This window comes from Limulus polyphemus, unplaced genomic scaffold (assembly GCF_000517525.1).
Source record: "Limulus polyphemus unplaced genomic scaffold, Limulus_polyphemus-2.1.2 Scaffold531, whole genome shotgun sequence".
In the NCBI taxonomy this organism is placed as follows: Eukaryota; Metazoa; Arthropoda; class Merostomata; order Xiphosura; family Limulidae; genus Limulus; species Limulus polyphemus.
The window spans coordinates 8,270-26,946 of NW_013666141.1; the positions used below are offsets into that span (position 1 = coordinate 8,270).

The following is an 18,677-nucleotide window of genomic DNA, read 5'->3' on the forward strand; positions in this document are numbered from 1 at the left end:
AGCTATATAAGTTGTCAATGTAGAAATGTCATAATGGACCATGTAGTTCTCGAAAAGAATCTCGTGTTTTGGATGTTTTTAAACGGGAAAAATGATACACGCGACCCTTAGTAATTCATTATACGTTCACCATTTCTATGACCAGCATATATACAATCTGTACTGCATAATTGAAAATTGTAAGTCGTCTCTTCATGATTTTCTTAGGGCCAGATAGTTTTGCGTTTTACCGAAAGGCTTGTTCCTAGAACAGGATAACAACTTTCCGTCTAATTTGTTGGTCATTTGCTGTTAATATGAATGGAAACACCACGGGGAAGTTTAGAAAGAGATGTCATCAGATTTTACAAAATAGTATAATTTTCATGACAGATTGGTAAAGGATTTCATTTTTAAAGAGCAACAAGTACAAGAAACGTGCGCTTTTTTAGCACATTACGTTGAACCAAAACAACTTAATTTATGATGTTCAAGATACAGTTTAAACTTTTGTTGTAAACCTAGGTTCATCGGCTTTTAAGGTTTCTAACATTTAATATGAGTATCGAATGATAGCTAATTCGAAAATATAAACCAAGAAAAACTATTCTTAACAATTACTTTTTTATCGCAGTAAAATATAATTGATAACACAGGCTTGTGAATTTAAACTTCATAAAAGTTGTTTTGGTTTTTAGTAACAGATTTTACATAATTCAGCTACGCAGAGTTCGAAAATAATATTCATTTTTTTTCTATCACGTAAGGATTTTTTTTACAAATCTGGAAGAAAAAACTCCTACTTTGATCTAATTATTATTTCGTTTACCACAATGAACATTTTTTATTATTATGTTTCATTTTGATTTTCTTTGTGAAATCTACGTCTTTTAGTCTCAAACTACGTGTTGTGGTCTTTTATGTGTTGCGTTATGACGTTTTGTGAAAAATCTCTACGCGATGGAGAAAAATGGACATCATTTTCGGATTCAGTGTACAAGAATTACTGTAGAACACGTAAAAATTTCTAAGCAATAAAACCATCGCAGACCTGTGTAATTTGTGGACAGCAAAAAAGATTAAAGTCTTTCTAACATAGAACGAGAAAAGTTTTATTTTGAGTGCATGTTTTTTTTCATTTTCATAGCTTACATATTTTATTAGTTCAGTACATTAATAATACAGATTTCGGAAGTTTGAGTATTACGAAGCACGTGGAAACAAATTCTGGCTGAAGGGTAAAATAAATAAAAAGCTCTGTCCTTTAAAATTCCTCACCTGTCACTACATATCTGGCCTTCATCTTGAAATTAGTGAATTAATTTTCAACTTAGATCTATTATTAAGAAAAATTAAATCAATACAACAGAAGCAAACATTCAACTTTTTAAATTGCTACAGTGTTGCAGAACTAAATAGTAAGATAACTGTCTAAGTAGAAATACATTTTGAGTTTTATTCGAACACCAAAATTAAAGGCTGGAAAATTAGGGTCATTGAAGCTTTGTTCTGGTGTATTAGTTCAAATTACTGATTTCCTCAAATAGTTGGGACAGAAGAGAAGAGGGTTTTAACAATACAGGGCGCTTAGAATACTTAATCCAGGGCTTAATCCATGAACCCAGTGCTAACGAGTTTATCTAAAAATAGCTTAACGTCAGCGAGTTCAGAATCCCTAAAGCCTAAGGCTCTGAGCATGCTCAAATCGCCGGTTTCCACAGCCATGAAAACGTGCCTCAGATGGTCTAGGTCTGACCTCATCAAGTTTAGAACCTTACCGAAGTCTTCTAATGTGTCAGATTCTGCCAAAATAAAAAATAAAAAATTATACGATATTTCCTAGAAAATAGCTTGACCTACATAAGAGTGTCTATTAATTACGTTTTATTTCAGAACAAGAATTTGGGTAAATCTAAAACATTTTTAGCTTGGAAACTACTTTTAGAAAATACATCTTGGATATTATTCTAAGTATTCTATTCTATTATTATTCTAGTAATTCTAAGAATCTAACTAAATTAAGATAGGCATGTATGCCCTTAAAACGCTTTAAAGATTAAGTAATCAGAATCTATAAGATGCAGGAAAGTGTTCATTCACAAATTAGTTTTTTGTTTTTTTTAAAAAAAAGACGATTCGTTTGACATATGATAAAGAATTAAAGACAGGATCGCTTAGCATGAAATAAGATATTAAGTAAAAGAAAAATTAAAAACATTTTACCTGATAGTGCAACTGCTACCTTGCCAACTCCACCTAGCGGTGCTAGTGCATCTCGAGCCTTGCTTCCGAACAGTTTCTCAAGATAGTTGGGACCGTGATTGATCAATAAAGTCTGAAGGAAATTAGCTGTCTCTTCTACAGGAGGGCGCTTTGCTACAGAAAATATCAAAAAATGTATAGAAATCAAATTACTGTAACAGGATATACGTTCTTCTCATCTTAAAATATAGTTGCAGTCTTTAATTTATTGTTTAGTTTCAATTTGTTTTGTTCAAATAATTTTATTTTATCCTACAGGAATATTTATTATCTCTAATTTTACTGAATTTCTGTAAGTAAAACGATGAACCTTGAATAAATGTGCTACATTTCTCTGTTGTTAAGCAACAGTACTAATGTTTTCTCTGTCTTAAAAAGTACAAAATGTACCCTTTGGAACATAGAAGACAAATGTACTAATCTAGTTGGGCTTGGGATGACCCTCTGGTAGTTTGTTTGTTGTTAAGCACAAAACCACACAATAGGCTATTTGTGCTTCGCCTGCTGCGAGTATCGAACCCATATTTGTTATTGCTATAGACCCTTAGACATTCCGCTGAACTATTGGGGACCACAGTGGACGAGCTCTAGACTTCGAAGCTGGCGAGCTGGATTCGAATCTATGTGCTACCACAAATCTTCCCTGCGGGTGCGTTGTATGAGTGAAAGCCCTTAGTGTAGATAGTGGGAGGTGGATTTCTGCTAACTTGTTTCCTTCCCTGAGGCCAGTAGCTCAAGATTAGGGACTACGGTAGATAGCCTTATTAGATTTCCCATAAAATAATTGTTTGTTTGTTTTGAATTTCGCACAAAGCTACACGAGAGCTATTTGTGCTAGCCGTCCCTAATTTAGCAGTGAAAGACTAGAAGGAAGGCAGCTAGTCATCACCACCCACTGCCAACTCTTGGGCTACTCTTTTACCAACGAATAGTGGGATTGACCGTAACATTATAACGCTCCCACGGCTGAAAGAACGAGCATGTTTGGTGGGACTGGGATTAGAAACCTCTATTCCATAAAATAAGAAAATACAAAAAATACTAATTATCTTTTTTCATAGATTCATAAATAAATAAAAAAAAATCAGGATGAATGTACTTAATATTCTATATAAATGAGAACCACATAGCTTGATAGAGAATTTGCTAATATAAGATGTAATGTAAATCAAGAAGACTTCCAATCAGAAGAGAAGTAAAACCGAGCATTTTCTGTGTGTTCAAAGTGTTGTATCTCCTATGCTATTATGTGTAGCTACAAATGAACTTAATTTTAGAACTTCGTACCTGTTGTTAAAAAAATAATTAACTTCCCACAAATAATGACAAAACCTTGTCGAAACGTTGTACATTTGCTGTCATGTTAAACTTATATTAAAGTTTTTCTTCATTACCCATTTAAGCCGTCTCCAGCCATTATTAACTTCCCAAGTTGACATTTGGAATCACTACAACTTGAAGATCTTCTTCCCTTCTTCAGTAATATTTCCGAGCTCAATAGGAACAATCGAATTTAAATAATATATTCCCTGAATAATAAGTAAGATAGTTTTTTATTCAGTCTTAACCTTGATATTAAAACCAAAGTCTTTGAATGACTGGTTATTGAGGGCGATTAAAAACTATCTTAGAACAAAAATATATTTGATAACTTTCTTCAAACTTTTATTGTTAGTATATCATGTCTTGTTTTTCCGTTACTGCACCAACCTTTAACTCTAAATAAGATAAAACACACACATACCGAAATAATCGCCCGACATTGACACGAATAAACAAAGCAAACACAAAAACAAAACTAACATGAATTTTAAAGAAGAGGCTCGAGGGAAATATATGATACCTTTCCAGTCTATCGGACTAGCTAACGAAGACAATCGAAGGAAATGGATTCTATCTTCTACGTGTAATAGAAGTAGTATAAATCACAATGTTAGCTTTTATGTTTACAGTATATGATCCTAAAAGTCAAATGTAATAACATATAACATAACATTAACGGACCACAAGGAACATTTTGGTTCATCTAGGCCGTCCTATTCACTAAGTTAATCTAAACACCAAAAAAATTAAAGCGAGCCCTTATCATTCAAGTATTTATGACGCTTTTTTTAAACTCCCTTAAATTAACAGCATCTACTACATTTGAAGGTTACTCGTTCTAAAGGCAAATCATTCTATTAGAAAAATAAAGCTGTCTTAGATGAAGATTATTCTTACCTTGTCAAAATTTATATTTGTATTTCCTAGTCGTACAATTCTCACCATTAAATACGAAAACTTGGGGCATCAACACTGATAATTCCCTTCACAATCATAAATACCTAATATCTCCTCTAACTCTTCTTATTTAAAAAAGAAAACAAGTTCAGAGATATTCATATATCCTTCTATGACAACCTTTACATTTCAGATATAATTCTAGTAGCTCTCCTCTGAACCCTTTCCAACAATTCAATGAACACTGTACTCCAAATGTGGCCTAACCAATGATCTATTCAATGAAATTATAACCTCTTTAGACTTGTATATTCAATATTTCTGTAGATGCAGCCTAAAATTCCATTTTCCATGCCACTGGGAACAGCACACTGCTTGGATGGCTTAAGAGAATGATGAATCAGAACACCAAGATCTTGTACTTCTATATCACTGTTAAGGTTATTCCCGTAAAAATTATACTCATAATTTAAATTGTGATATCCCACATACATCACCTTACAAATATTGTAATTGAAAGCCATCTGCCATTTATTTTCCCAAATCACAAAATAATCCAAACCCTTTTCTAAAGCAGCAACACCCTTCGCACAACCAGCAACATCCAAAACTTTAACGTCGTCAGCAATTGTAATTAATTTATTGACCATTCCTTCATTTATATTATTAATGTAAGTCAATGTGTATCATTATGAATCTTGAATACACAGGGTACTCAAAAAGAAAAGCGATAAATAGACAAGTGATAATTCTAAATATATTTGATTGTTTTTAGTTTTTACTTTCTTCATGATTAACACCCACGAATTAATGCAACTAGATCTTTACTTTTTACTATATTCCTATATTGAAGCCCCCCAGTGGCACACTTTTATGTTTGCGGACTTATAATGCTAAAAACAGAATTTCGATACCCGTGGTGGGCAGAGTACATATAGCCCATTGAGTAGCTTTGTGCTTAGTTCTAAACAAACAAGTGAAAAAATAATAGGCTCTTAATAGCGCTATTTTAGTTTGAATAATGGTAGCAAAAAGACTCCAATAAATTTTAAACTGAAGAGTTTACTTTTTACAATAATTGCAAATTAATAATAATTTAAACAGTTATTTAGTACTTGTTTTCCAAAACATTTAAGCTTACATAAAACCAAGATTATTTACAAATTGTAGCCTCAATTCAATCAAGTTTACATAATACCAACATTATTTAGTATTTGTCTTTTCCAAACATTCAAGCTTACATAAAACAAACATTATATGACATTTGTTTGTTCTAAATGTTCTGGATTAAAACCAACAATCGTTAATACTTGTTTGTGCAAAACTTCAAGATTACATAAAACTAACATTCTTTACTACTTTTCCGTTCAAAACATACCAGATTATATGAAACGAACGTTATTTAATACATGTCTGTTCGAAACGTACAAGATTACATAAAACCAACATCATTTAGTACCTGTTTGATAAAACTTTAGTATTCAACACTTGTATGTTGAAAACATTCAAGCTTGCATAGAGTCAGCATTATTTAGTACTTTTCTGTTTGATCCAAACATTCAAGCTTATAAAAAGCGAACTTTATTTAATACCCGTATGTTCAAAACGTTCAAGTTTACATAAAACCAACATTCAGTGGCCATTTTGTCTTGCAGTTTTTTTATTAGTTTTGTTATATAACCAACAAAACAGAGGAACAGAGGGTTGTATTGTTCTTGTATACTTTCGTGAAACAAGTCAGAAAAACATTAAACGTATTTTCTGTGTCAATTGCAAACAATAAAAAAAACTGAAATTTCAGATGTTTTAATAACAAAACGATCCATCTTAACAGCAATAAACATTCGAAAAACGATCAACATACATTTATCTACAAAACAACTAACGTCCACAAAATAGAAAACCTGAAGCTTACCATTCCATCTATCGTGATCATCTTTTTAATCTAACATATAATGTCAATTATAACTTAAGTTTCTTTTCGCCCATATTAATTTATTTGTGATGTCTTTATTTGATGCCTTTATTTCTTTATCTTATTTCTAGATGAGAGTTAAACATACTAGTGTTTCTAGAAAACACATATTGATCCATTTAATCAGAATTGAACGCGTGTAGGAAATTACAGATTATAAGAGCTAAAAATCTCGTAAAAACTTGTATCTGAGAAAATACGTTTCCAAACAAATTAGATTATATTTCTAATGAAGCAGCACTGCAATGCATGCTGAAAAAGCAAAATAAAGCTGTATAATTAAGATTCATGTATTATTCAGTAGTAGTTATGCATCAACTCCTCAATAAATTTAGAATCTGTAATGATTCGCTGAAATAAACTGACTACTCTAATTTTTAATTAAACTAAAGAACTGTAAATATTCATTCGGGTGAAGTAGTTTGTTTGTTATAAAGCACAAAGCTATACAATGGGCTATTCATGTATGTCCACCAGAGTTAAAGAAGTTGAGAGAAAGTGCAAAACAGTCAGTGTTAATATCTTAGATTAGCCATTAGATACAGAACATAAGGAGCAATTGATCTGCTTCTTATTATGGTTCTTTCAGAATGCTGATATATATTTCGTTTTAAAAGTGATGTATTTTGGTAACAGTAATACTTTTTGCATGTGTTACGTAATTGCATGTAATTATATATTATAATTTTCGATATTATACAAAAATAAACATTGTCATTTAAGGCTATGGTTCATTCATCTTGCTGAATATGCACATAATGTTGTACTCACACAGACACGCACGCAGAGGCAGTATACAGAAATGACATAACATTCATATGATAAATATATAATGGGTTGTTGTCTTAAGGCAGTCCTATATAATAAAATATCTGCGCTTTACCCATTGCGGGGAACTGAGTCTCGGTTCCTAGCGTTGTAAATCTATAAAATTACTGACCCAACGGGGGCCAAAGCTGCACAATAGGTTCTCTGCGCTCTGTCCGTCACAAGGAATTGAAACACAGATTTTAGAACTATGAGACTGGAAACTTACCGCTAACACATTAAGATATTTTAAAACAGAAAATGAAATGAATAGTTTACAGTTTAAATATAAACCTCACAGATAGAAATACTTGTAATCGGAAAACTTTACAATTTTAGGGTAAATCTATTATATATGTCCCGTAGTGGTTCATCGGTAAGTTTGAAGGCTTATAACGCTAAAATCGGGTTTCGATACCCGTAGAAAACACGGCACAGGGAGCCTATTGCGTAGCTTTGTGCTTAGAAAAACTATTATACGTACATTAACATTTATATAAGTTAATAAAATAATTGTTGTAAAAATATTGTTTCTATGGCTTCTCAATGGCTCAGAATTAAGTTTAAGGGCTTATAATGCTAAAATTCCACTCACTGAAATAGGCAAAGCGTGGATATTCTATTGTGCAACTTTGCGCTTAAATAATAACAAACAATTTTAACTTTAATAGTGTTTAGAATTAATTAGAAAAATATCATCATGAATTATTTGTACGACCTAAAGGTATCGGAAAGCAACAATGAACAAAAACGTGAATTACGCCTTTTAATGTTAACTGAAACGGTGTTGACTGCCGCTCTAGAAGGTATGGTTTATATTTATAAATAACCCATAACCTCTTGGAAAAATTCTGTCTTTGTTTATTACGTATTCCCTATGACATATTATATTACATTTAAGAATTAGAATATTTTACTAGACGAATAGAGAAAAAGAGAATATTTCACCCGCCGCCATTAGGCCTTTGTCCGGCTCTTTTAACCGAATAACAGAAATAGCTGTCATCTTTGAACGCGCCTACAACCTCAAGTACTGACCTACCGATACGCAACCTGTACTATAACCAGAAGACCACGGCCGGTCCTTAACACAAAGAAGTGCCGTGACTAGTCTTTTGGTGTTATTCGGTTAAAAGAGCCAGACAAAGACCTAATGGCGGCGAGTGACGCTGGTTGGCTGCTATTCATCTGGTTCGGTAGCTAAAAATTTGAGAAGGCGGCACCAGAACCGTTGGTGTCTCTGACCTGGCCATATACATATAAAATTTGAGAAGGCGGCACCAGAACCTTTGGTGTCTCTGACCTGGCCATATACATATAAAATTTGAGAAGGCGGCACCAGAACCTTTGGTGTCTCTGACCTGGCCATATACATATAAAATTTGAGAAGGCGGCACCAGAACCTTTGGTGTCTCTGACCTGGCCATATACATATAAAATTTGAGAAGGTGGCACCAGAACCTTTGGTGTCTCTGACCTGGCCATATACATATAAAATTGAAAATGTCTATTCCATTTACTTCAAGTGAACAAACAGCCTTTATGTTGGTGATTGTTAATCAAGTAACCACGCCATCTAGTAATATTCAGACTAGTAAAACAATATCCACAACACCGTGTAGGCTTACGCTAGTGTACATGGATATGTTAACATGTTCTAGAGTTGTTCGTGACTTTAACATGATGTCTGTGTAATACATTACATACTTCTGTTAAATCTACACATAGTGATAAACGGGTTTGTGATAGTTAACGATTACTTGTACATTTTAAACTCACATCTACAAGAAAGTTGGAATACTCTTTCAAATTTTATAATTAAAATTGGCTAGAACTGTTTTTTACTTACTTCTTACGAAGCACACAATTATGCACATTATAACACTACACCAAGAAAAATATTCTTCAAAGAAGCTATATTATATATATGATTTAATTGTCGAGGAACGGAGTACTGAGTTCCTTGCCTTTTGGGGTTTCCATGGAACCTGCGTTACCTGAAGCACAACAAAAGCGTTGACGTAATTACCAGTTCATGAATAATTCTGCCACGCCATCTCATTTGTTAATTACTAAATCTATGTCAGAAATAGTTAGGCAGCTGATAAGTATGAAAATGTTCCAACAACATTAAAATTAGCATCTCATTTTCGAAACATTCTAGATGTGTCGTTAGGTGACAAGGCTTGCGAGGTAGGTGCTGGATATGCTTTAAATTATATAACTAAACATACTTTTTCACTTGCTATATTCACTTTTAACGTGGTTCCTATAGGCGCGACAACTCATATATATATATATATATATATAGATATATACATATATATATATGTGTGTGTGTGTGTGTGTGTGGAGCGGTGAACATCTCCTAATGAATAATACCAGTAAACAAGTTATAATAAGATTGCAAAAACTAGAATACGAAACAGAACCTCTTTTTACGAACTCTTTGCCATTAACGTCAGTAAGATTTCATTTCGCGGAGAAACCTGGTTGTTTGTAAATTTCTGAAATGAAACTGTCAGTGACAGAATTTCTCGCGCATGGATAATAAAAAGAGTTACGTGCATATAAGATATAGAAACTCGATCGTTGGATAAATAATTTAATTAATAGTGTTTAAATAATTAATGAATTTTAGAATAAGATATTTTCACTGTTAAAAAAAAAGGAAACAAAGTTTTGATTTAATTCCTGCACAATGTAACGACATATAAAGGATTATACTACTGAGAAATGCCATATCGGAAATTAGCTTTTTTTCAGAAATCTAGAATCCTCTGCTTACCTTCCACCAAAAGTGTGTTTCACTCAGTCATATTTTGTCAGATTAGTACGATTACATCTTGAGCAACATTGACTTTCAACTAATTTGGCTCCAAAGTAATATTCAAATCCATCGTTCATGTTTGATAATCGACAAAAGTGTGATAATGGACAAAATAATAAAAGCTTTCTGTTTTTGAAAAACAAAAATTTGCTGTACAATTTGCTTAATGTGAATATTTGATTTACAGTGTAAATATTTAAATATTATACATAACGTTCTGCAAATCTGTCTGAAGAAAGTCATGTACAGTTTTATTAGCAAAGAACAGTAGGTTGAATAGGTTTTTAAAGAATATTGAAACAAAAGTACACGCTTTAAAAATCCCACTCGACATGATTTGTCTGCAAAAATCTGTTTTTGTTTTCACAACGAGCAACTGTATATAAACGCATATATATATTCAATATGACAACCTCGACCCCTTGAGTATTTCTAAAACCTTCCATACCTGAGTAATAGTATCAGCTGCCATGTTAGAAGCGAGCACCTAATGTTTTTCACTATACATATTTTAATAATTAACATGATAGATACTTTTCTCGGGTAGGGAAGTTTGGGACATTGCTTCGCATCAAAAGATTAAATAATTTTCGTAATGTTTTTCAAAAAATGGTAATATAGTGAAACTGACGTTCATACAGTTTAACTAATTTACGTATTTGGAAATATATATAGGTGATCTTACTCTGACTCATCCATCTCATGCTTAAACAACTTCACTTTCTTAAATACTGAAAATAACGTTGATTAAGGCGGTAAGAGCAATCGATCGATCTGATTTTCCACAAAATACATTAACTGGTAAAGACGCTCTTAGAAAATGCCGATTTTCGTTGTTTTGCATAGCATAAAATCATTTAATTTGATTAGTGAGTATTCATAATATAACTGAAAATTTGTTGACTCAGTATCTCAACATGCCAGCAGAAAATAACTGTGAGATTTGATTAAATAAAGTTATGCTAAAACATTCCTATGTATTTAATACAAATATCGTTATGTTGTTCATTTCTATCTTCACGTTCGTGTTAGAATGTTTGTTTATTTGTTTTGAATTTCGCGCAAAGCTACACGAGGGCTATCTGCGCTAGCCGTCCCTAATTTAGCAGTGTAAGACTAGAGGGAAGGCAGCTAGTCATCACCACCCACCGCCAACTCTTGGGCTACTCTTTTACCAACGAATAGTGGGATTGACCGTCACATTATAACGCCCCCACGGCTGAAAGGGCGAGCATGTTTGGTGTGACGGGGATTTGAACCCGCGACCCTCAGATTGCGAGTCGAGTGCCTTAACCACCTGGCCATGCTGGGCCATGTTAGAATGAAGGTGCATTTTTCTTTCTTATTCAACAAACATACGTAACTACATTATTCCGCTTATAGAAAATACTTTTAAACAATATTCTAAGACTAACTAGCGAAACTTTTCATATGTTACGTGATATTGTTACTAATCGAAATGATTAAATGGAAAAAAAAACACCGACGTAACAAAATGAGATTACTTAGCAAACAATAATGTAAAGTTTTGCTCTCATAAAATAAAATTTTGTGGGTAATGCTTGTTTTTATGTGTTGTAGAGTAAAGCCACAATGGCATTCTGCTGTGTCCACCGTGGAGATTTGAACTCCGGATTCTAGCGTTGTAAGTTTGTAAACTTAACGCTAACCCACTGGAGGACTATATGTAATGAGCACTTTTAATGTGTATACCTGCAAAAATAACAATAATAATTCCCTTTTTAATTATTATTAACGTATTGAAAGAAAATAGATCAACGTTCCACTTCATCATATTCTATAAAGCAGCTGCGATTATTACCCTGAAAGATAAATGCAACTGATGTATATATGAATCATTTACACGATAACTATTCTTTAGATAAAAGCTTCAATTTTTACATTTCAGTCTAGGATGCCTCAAATTTTAATCCATGTATATATATATTTAGATACTTATTTTGTGTGTAATTAAACGTATTTAATTCTTTTAGACTTTTAACTATTAAGTTTTCCTCTCTATTTTTATTTTCTTAGATAGTGTGTTTCACACACTGTTATACTATACAGCCTTCTTCTTGGAAGAATGTATTGTCCAATAGTAAAGGATGTGATTGTCAGGCTTAGTGTGATGTGATATTACCCTATCCTCAACTAACTCACCATGACTAGCCTGATTAGGTTTCATCACAGACTTGATGCTACATAAAAACGAATATAAATAGCTTTTTAACTAAGTCTCTGCATGTTGTAGTCCGTCTGATCTCATGAAAGGCCTCTTCGGTAGCTACGCACAATACATGAAACGTATTTGATACGCTATTTTACTCTCTTCTTACTGGAAAACGGTTCAAGTAAAGAAGAGCATGAGTAAAATTATTGTAATTCTTACAAGGTAATACAGCATCACACATATTACTCATTAGAGGATTATTCTTCGTTAAGTTAGACTTTATGGATCTTTTAACGATACTATCCATTTTTAATGAATTATTACAAACTAGCCAACCATTATAAGGTACAATCGTCTCTCTAGATGTAAACATTAGAGGATATTACAGCAGCATCACTAATAACAGAAACAACTGCTGTAATTCTATAAGTAAATATATTATTCTCTGTCTAAGCGAGTGCATTGTAAGGTAACATGATTGATAGTAATAGTCGCTTTAGTTTATAATTAAGTTTCCATCTGTGGCAATGAGTGAAAAGTAAAATATCATCAATGCCGGTATTAACGGATATTCTACTTTATAACCATATTCCCATGTGAAAGTAAGAGATGAGTAAAGTAGAAGCATTTGTAATACAAACTGATTAGAATATCTATTCTCATCTGTACAGACAAGAAAGTTGTAAATATAAATATCTGTATAAGAATCTATAGTATTATTGTATTGCAATGTAGTGATACGTATCCAGAATTAGACAAGAATGCCAATCATCCGCTTTGGGGGGGGGGGGGGAGGTTGACGTATTTACATTCGTAATTTAGCAGTGTAAGGCAAAACAAAAGCATGCAAAATTATTAATAATTCATTCTATCAGGATCTGACTGTAAACTTTATATTTCAAAGTTAACAAATAAGGTTAATCCATCTAAAAACATTCTTCTCATGTAGTAGCAAGAGAACAAAGTATTATTTATTTACCGAGTGCTGCGCTCGAATTGTTAAAATTAATGAGAAATCCAAGATAATGCAACATGTCTGTTTAATGTATTTATCATGCTGGTTGTTACTTCTCGATATCCACTGGTTTTGCACATTTGATGAATGTTAATATGAAAAGTTTTGTGATATAATTATAGTACACCAATAATTTTGACTTCAGAAACAATTAAGATAACTCCATTGATATTTTTATTTTTATTAGGCACACCTAACAGTATTTGGGTTTATAAAAGGCCTTTATTAAAGATACTCTAATGAAAATAAAATACTTCATAAAATATCACTAGTTCTATAGTTGAGAACACGCTTCAACAAGATTTTATTAAAAATATTAAGTTTACTTTACTGTGAATTGTGACCTCAGATGTAATACAAAGTAAAATGTAAGAAAAACTAGCGTTGTTTTTCTGTAAAGGTTCAACAGAGAAAATTTTAAAATAAAATGCACGTGAACCATCTGTTAGGTTTCAAAACAAGTGTTGTTTTTACCTTTCGTACAAAACTAAATAATGACGTCATGCAAAACTTGAAACATAAAATTAAACTGATGTCAGCTGAAAGATAGAAAAAAACAACAAAATTTTCTATAAATTAATTTACGAACACAATTGGGCATATACATATATAAATTTACATATTCATTTGTACATTTCAATCATCTGTACAAACAGTACATCAACGAATACAACCTCGAAGGTAATTTGCGAACAGAGTGCTAAAACTCGCAAACTCCTGTATACTTCTGCATCATGTATATCAAAGCAGAAGACTCATACCTGCAGTACACAATTTTGGGTCTTCATCGTAGCCATCATGGCAGTCAGGAGCGCCATCACACAGATATTGGATCGAAATGCAAATAGTACGTCTCCCAGGGCAACGAAAAGGTCGAGTTGTAGGGCAGCGATTGTAATCATCTGAATGGTAAACACAAAACATGCAGTTAATTAATAAACATAAATGCAGCTTCTCAAAACATAATGTATACATATTTTCCCGATAGTTGTAGAATTGGCATCCACACGATAACCTTAACACACTTGTACAGTTTCACCTTGTAAAATATTATGCATTGAACTGCGAAACGTTCTATATAATTAACTTGTAATATTGAAATTGTCTTTTATTCTTTTATGTCAATGGAAGCTTTCGAATGCAATAATGTGTTTTATTTATACAAAAGAAAATAATTTATATAAATTTTTGAAGTTTGCGTAAACCCACTAACATTTGAAGGTTAAGTTGTTTTTCTTTGTTTTGTTTTTTCACTCGGTAGAGATTTAGATAATAGGAATGATCATAGATGAAGATCATTTTAGTCGCCACACTAATGAATAGCTAATGTGCAATTAAGGTAAGAGTAGGTTGTAGAGTTAAAAGATGGAAAGAGTAGGTTGAGAAAAGTCAAGAGAAGTTTTAGTTTCCCCAAAACAGGGGGCGGAAGCTAAGGTGAAAACATTCCTGGAGGTGGCTTTGTGGAAGTATAGCAAAGATGGTGAAGGTTAAAGTACTTAAGTTTTTGGGAGTTTTTAAATAAATTATTTCCTATTTTATTCTGAATTTGTTAGTATATTTATTATAAGTTTTCGCTCGTTTACTCATATACTCTGGATCAGAATGTGTATTTTAATGATAGTGATTTAGTTAGTTCTTCAATCTTTTAATTGGAATATTATCATGTTTAAAATTCGTGTTTTATTTAATTTCTTAAACTGCTTTTTTGTTAGCTCATATAATATTATTATAACTCATGTAAGACTTTGAGTACGGTTACCCTAAGTCAGCGACGATATAGTTATTTTAACAAGTCATAGTATTCGATGGTGTAAAAATGTAAAACTCACCAACATTAAAGTTCACCTAACGATAATCTACTCCAAAGGGTAAGAACTACAAAGATAAAAATATAACATTCCTCAATTTGCTGTAGAAGGAATAACTTAAAGAATGACACCGTCTGATAATCTCACGAACATTGTTTTCTTAATTCACCTGAATACATTCTGATGATTTATAATGTTATCCGTTTTCTAATTCTAATATATACCATATTACACGTCTTTAATCTTATATCGTGGCACTCAGTTTTTTAATTTTATAACTTACACTATAAGAACAGAATTATAGAGAGATTTGTTTAATGTCATATCTCCGACTTGATGTATATAGCACCGATTTTGTAACTTACTAGCGTCTATCACTGTGCTTTCTGAATCTTAGGTTTAATGAGATTAGTATACATTTAGAAACTAAACAAAAATACCCAAAACATTCGAAAGCTGTTGAAATGTAAAAGTTTAAAACCAGAATTTAATTGAGTAACAACACCAAATTCAATCTCCAACTTGTACGTAAACCTAAATTTGTTGTACTGCAGCCGAAAATATCGCTAAGAGAAGTTAATGATAATAACTAATTAGTGAAATAAATTCAAAGTTCAATGTGACAATCACATATTTTGAAAATCAAAACCAAAACCACCTAACAGTTATTTTAGGTATGTAATAAAAATGTATTGGATGTATAATGAAATTCAAATGGCAGACAATATAATCATGATCAACAGTTAATTAAAGTTACTACACTAATGGTTAATTTGATATTCAGTGGTATTCTTAGGTTGTGTAAAAGGTGAAAATGTATTTTTTTAAAGAAAAATCTATTTTGATCAAAGGATATAGAACATTTTGCAAGTTTTGTTAGTAAAATACCTTTTTCATGTAATAGATGTTAATAGCCACCTATCAGTACATAGTTTTGTCTTTGAACAATTACAGCCGCGATGATCAAAGCTGATGATCGCGGCTATAATTGTTCAAAAGGAAAACTTGAGCTTATTTAACTTAATTAAGCTTTTAAAAAAAATATATAAAGAAAACACATTTGCTAACTGAAATATAAATCTAGTTGGTTCACATAATTTGTATGGTAAGAATTAAGACGCTGTTCAGCCTTATAAAGTTTATAGTGTATGTAGCTACATCGAACAGTTTTATAGTGTCTTCTCTTGTAATTTTTATTGCAAAACCAGAATTGTCAATTGGTGGATATAATTCAAGTATATATTACATCGGCTTAATGTTTGATCAAAGTGAGTCCAAACTCTCCAGGTATATGGAATATTTTTATAATTATATTTGTTTGGATTTGACAAACCCTAAGTATTCCACGATGACGAGAAACCCATTTGAAGTAAAAATGTATAGCAGGGACGGCTGGTGTGGGTATTAAAATAAAGTACAAGAACAACGTTTCGACCTTCTCAGGTCATCTTCAGGTTTTAATACCCATACCAGCCGTCTCTGCTATACAAATCCTAAGTATATGCTTTACTGGTGGAAACATAAAATTTCTACCTTTTGGTAATATTCAATCTATATAAACACTGTAAGTTTTCTTTAAATTGGGTAAGATATTGGTAATCCAATATTCAATAGTATTTTTCCTCTCCTGTAACACTTATGAAACTGTCGACAAAGAACCATTATTGAAAACATTCTCTAAGGTGAGTCATATTATCGGCAGTACATGCAAAATATCTTTCAAACGGATGAAATTGTTTACAAGTTTTGTAAGTGATAAATTCTGTAAAGTGGTTAGTAGAACTAGATATATATATGTATATGTGTGGCTTTGTAGCCTTTTGCAGGTTCTTTCCAGGTTTAAATTAGTTCGGTGTCATTCTATGTTAACAATTTTCTCGTGACCAGCTCAGAGGAATAGCCCGGAAGGCAAACCATTGCTTATCAAAACTTATATAGTTAATATATTTACAGAAAACTCGGTTATTGTACACTGATTAACTCCGATTCTCCGTGTAGAAGCTATATAAAGTATCATGCAATACTTGTGTGTAATGCTCTTGTCTGTACCACTAAATCCAAGACAATAACGTAGAGAATATTCGGGCAAAGAACACAGTTTATAAGTAAATTCAGTTGTATATTCTAAGATAAAGTTTTTTTTTCTAAGCACAAAGCTACACAATAGGCTATCTACGCTAAACTTATCCTGCACGTGAAACCCCGATTTTTAGCGTTATAAGACCTCTTGCTTACTAGGGACCAAATATATATTGTAATTTTAAGATGTTTTTTAGTTGACATTATAGAATTGACGTCAGTAATTGATTACACAAAATAGGGTATCAGTTCTTTTATCGTTCGTTTTATTTTCTTTTGATGTAAAATTTTAATAATATAACTATTTTTTCTACCTTTCTTTCTTTCAGTGTTATTCTCAGTCTCTTAGTTCGTCGTTTTGGGTAATTTTAATTATTTCTTTACCTACAACTCAATATTTCCCTTTCTTATTTTTCTTACTTTTTACCAAGAACTACACTTACAGCTTAGACGGCTCTTACATCCTCACCACGAAAACTTTTTCCGCATTTCTGTGTAGTTTCTTGGTGTTTAACTTTGTTCCATTTTCCATTATTATCTAACATATTTAAAAGCCAGCGTGTGTCACGTCACGTTCGATTTCTCGAAATAGGATGAGTCATAAAAGCCAAAATGCATTTATCCAAACAGAGTAGTTCGACTACTGTCTGCCCATTACGGTCTTAGTGACGGGGGTGCAAGGAGGCCGTGAGGGGGGAGCGTGAAATCTTATAGGTGTTGGTGTAATAAGCCTAAAGTAAAGACGTAGTGTAGGATTTCCTAGCCTAGAGCCAAGTGTATAACATTTATCATGAAAGTAACAACATCCTTTCAATTTTAAACATAAATTTCTATTATATCACCAACGTTTTAAATAAAAAACAAACCTCTTGAATCAACGTAACTCTAAGTTAAGAAATCAACAAATATTGTTCCAGTTTTGTTCTTTATGTATTTCATTTTATACTTTCAGTACACTGACTAACAACAATATTAGGTTACTAGCAGAGACTCGCAAAAAATTTCCGGCCAAATTAGTATCTTTATCGTAACAGTACTTCATTAAATATAACATTTCTAGCACAATACAAACGAATTGTAATCGTAGACAACGAAATGTGTAAATCTACTTGTATATAGGCCGTACTTTATAAAACTTTAACTTAGGTTAAACCTAAGTTCGATAAAGAAATAAATTACCATTGTAACTTGTGAACGTTGTTTTTTACTTTAGTTTAGTTAGGAAAAAAGGGAATGTAAATATACTTTACTAACCATTTTGTACAACAGAATATTAAAAACTTATCAAAGTTTTTAAAAAAGGTTTGACGTTAGGTCGTAGAATAACATTATAAGTTTATTTATCGATAGTATTAAGTACACTAAAGTTTAGGTTACTTCTTGTTTCATACAGCAATTGTAACGACTTGATCACTGAGTTTTGCAGCTCTCTGCCACAGGTAGACTGTTTGTCGTCGAGTGAGCAATGCGCATGCGCGGTTTTTCTTGGGGAAACATTCTAACTACGCATGCTAATGCAGCAGGTTCTC

At 32.3% G+C, this 18,677-nt stretch overlaps 1 protein-coding gene across 1 annotated transcript in view; it reads right to left on the reverse strand.

Annotated features, from left to right (window-relative positions):
- Positions 1–1,075: 1,075 nt before the first annotated feature.
- Positions 1,076–18,677, reverse strand: part of LOC106458902 (IDLSRF-like peptide) — an 83,011-nt gene continuing 65,409 nt past the window's right edge. Inside the window, exons 2-4 of the mRNA XM_013918467.2 lie at positions 14,023–14,163; positions 2,203–2,355; positions 1,076–1,781 (exon numbers count right to left, since the gene is read on the reverse strand). Of these exons, the coding sequence (XP_013773921.1) occupies positions 1,588–1,781; positions 2,203–2,355; positions 14,023–14,163 (488 nt within the window). The 3' untranslated portion in view covers positions 1,076–1,587. The remainder of the gene's footprint in view (positions 1,782–2,202; positions 2,356–14,022; positions 14,164–18,677) is intronic.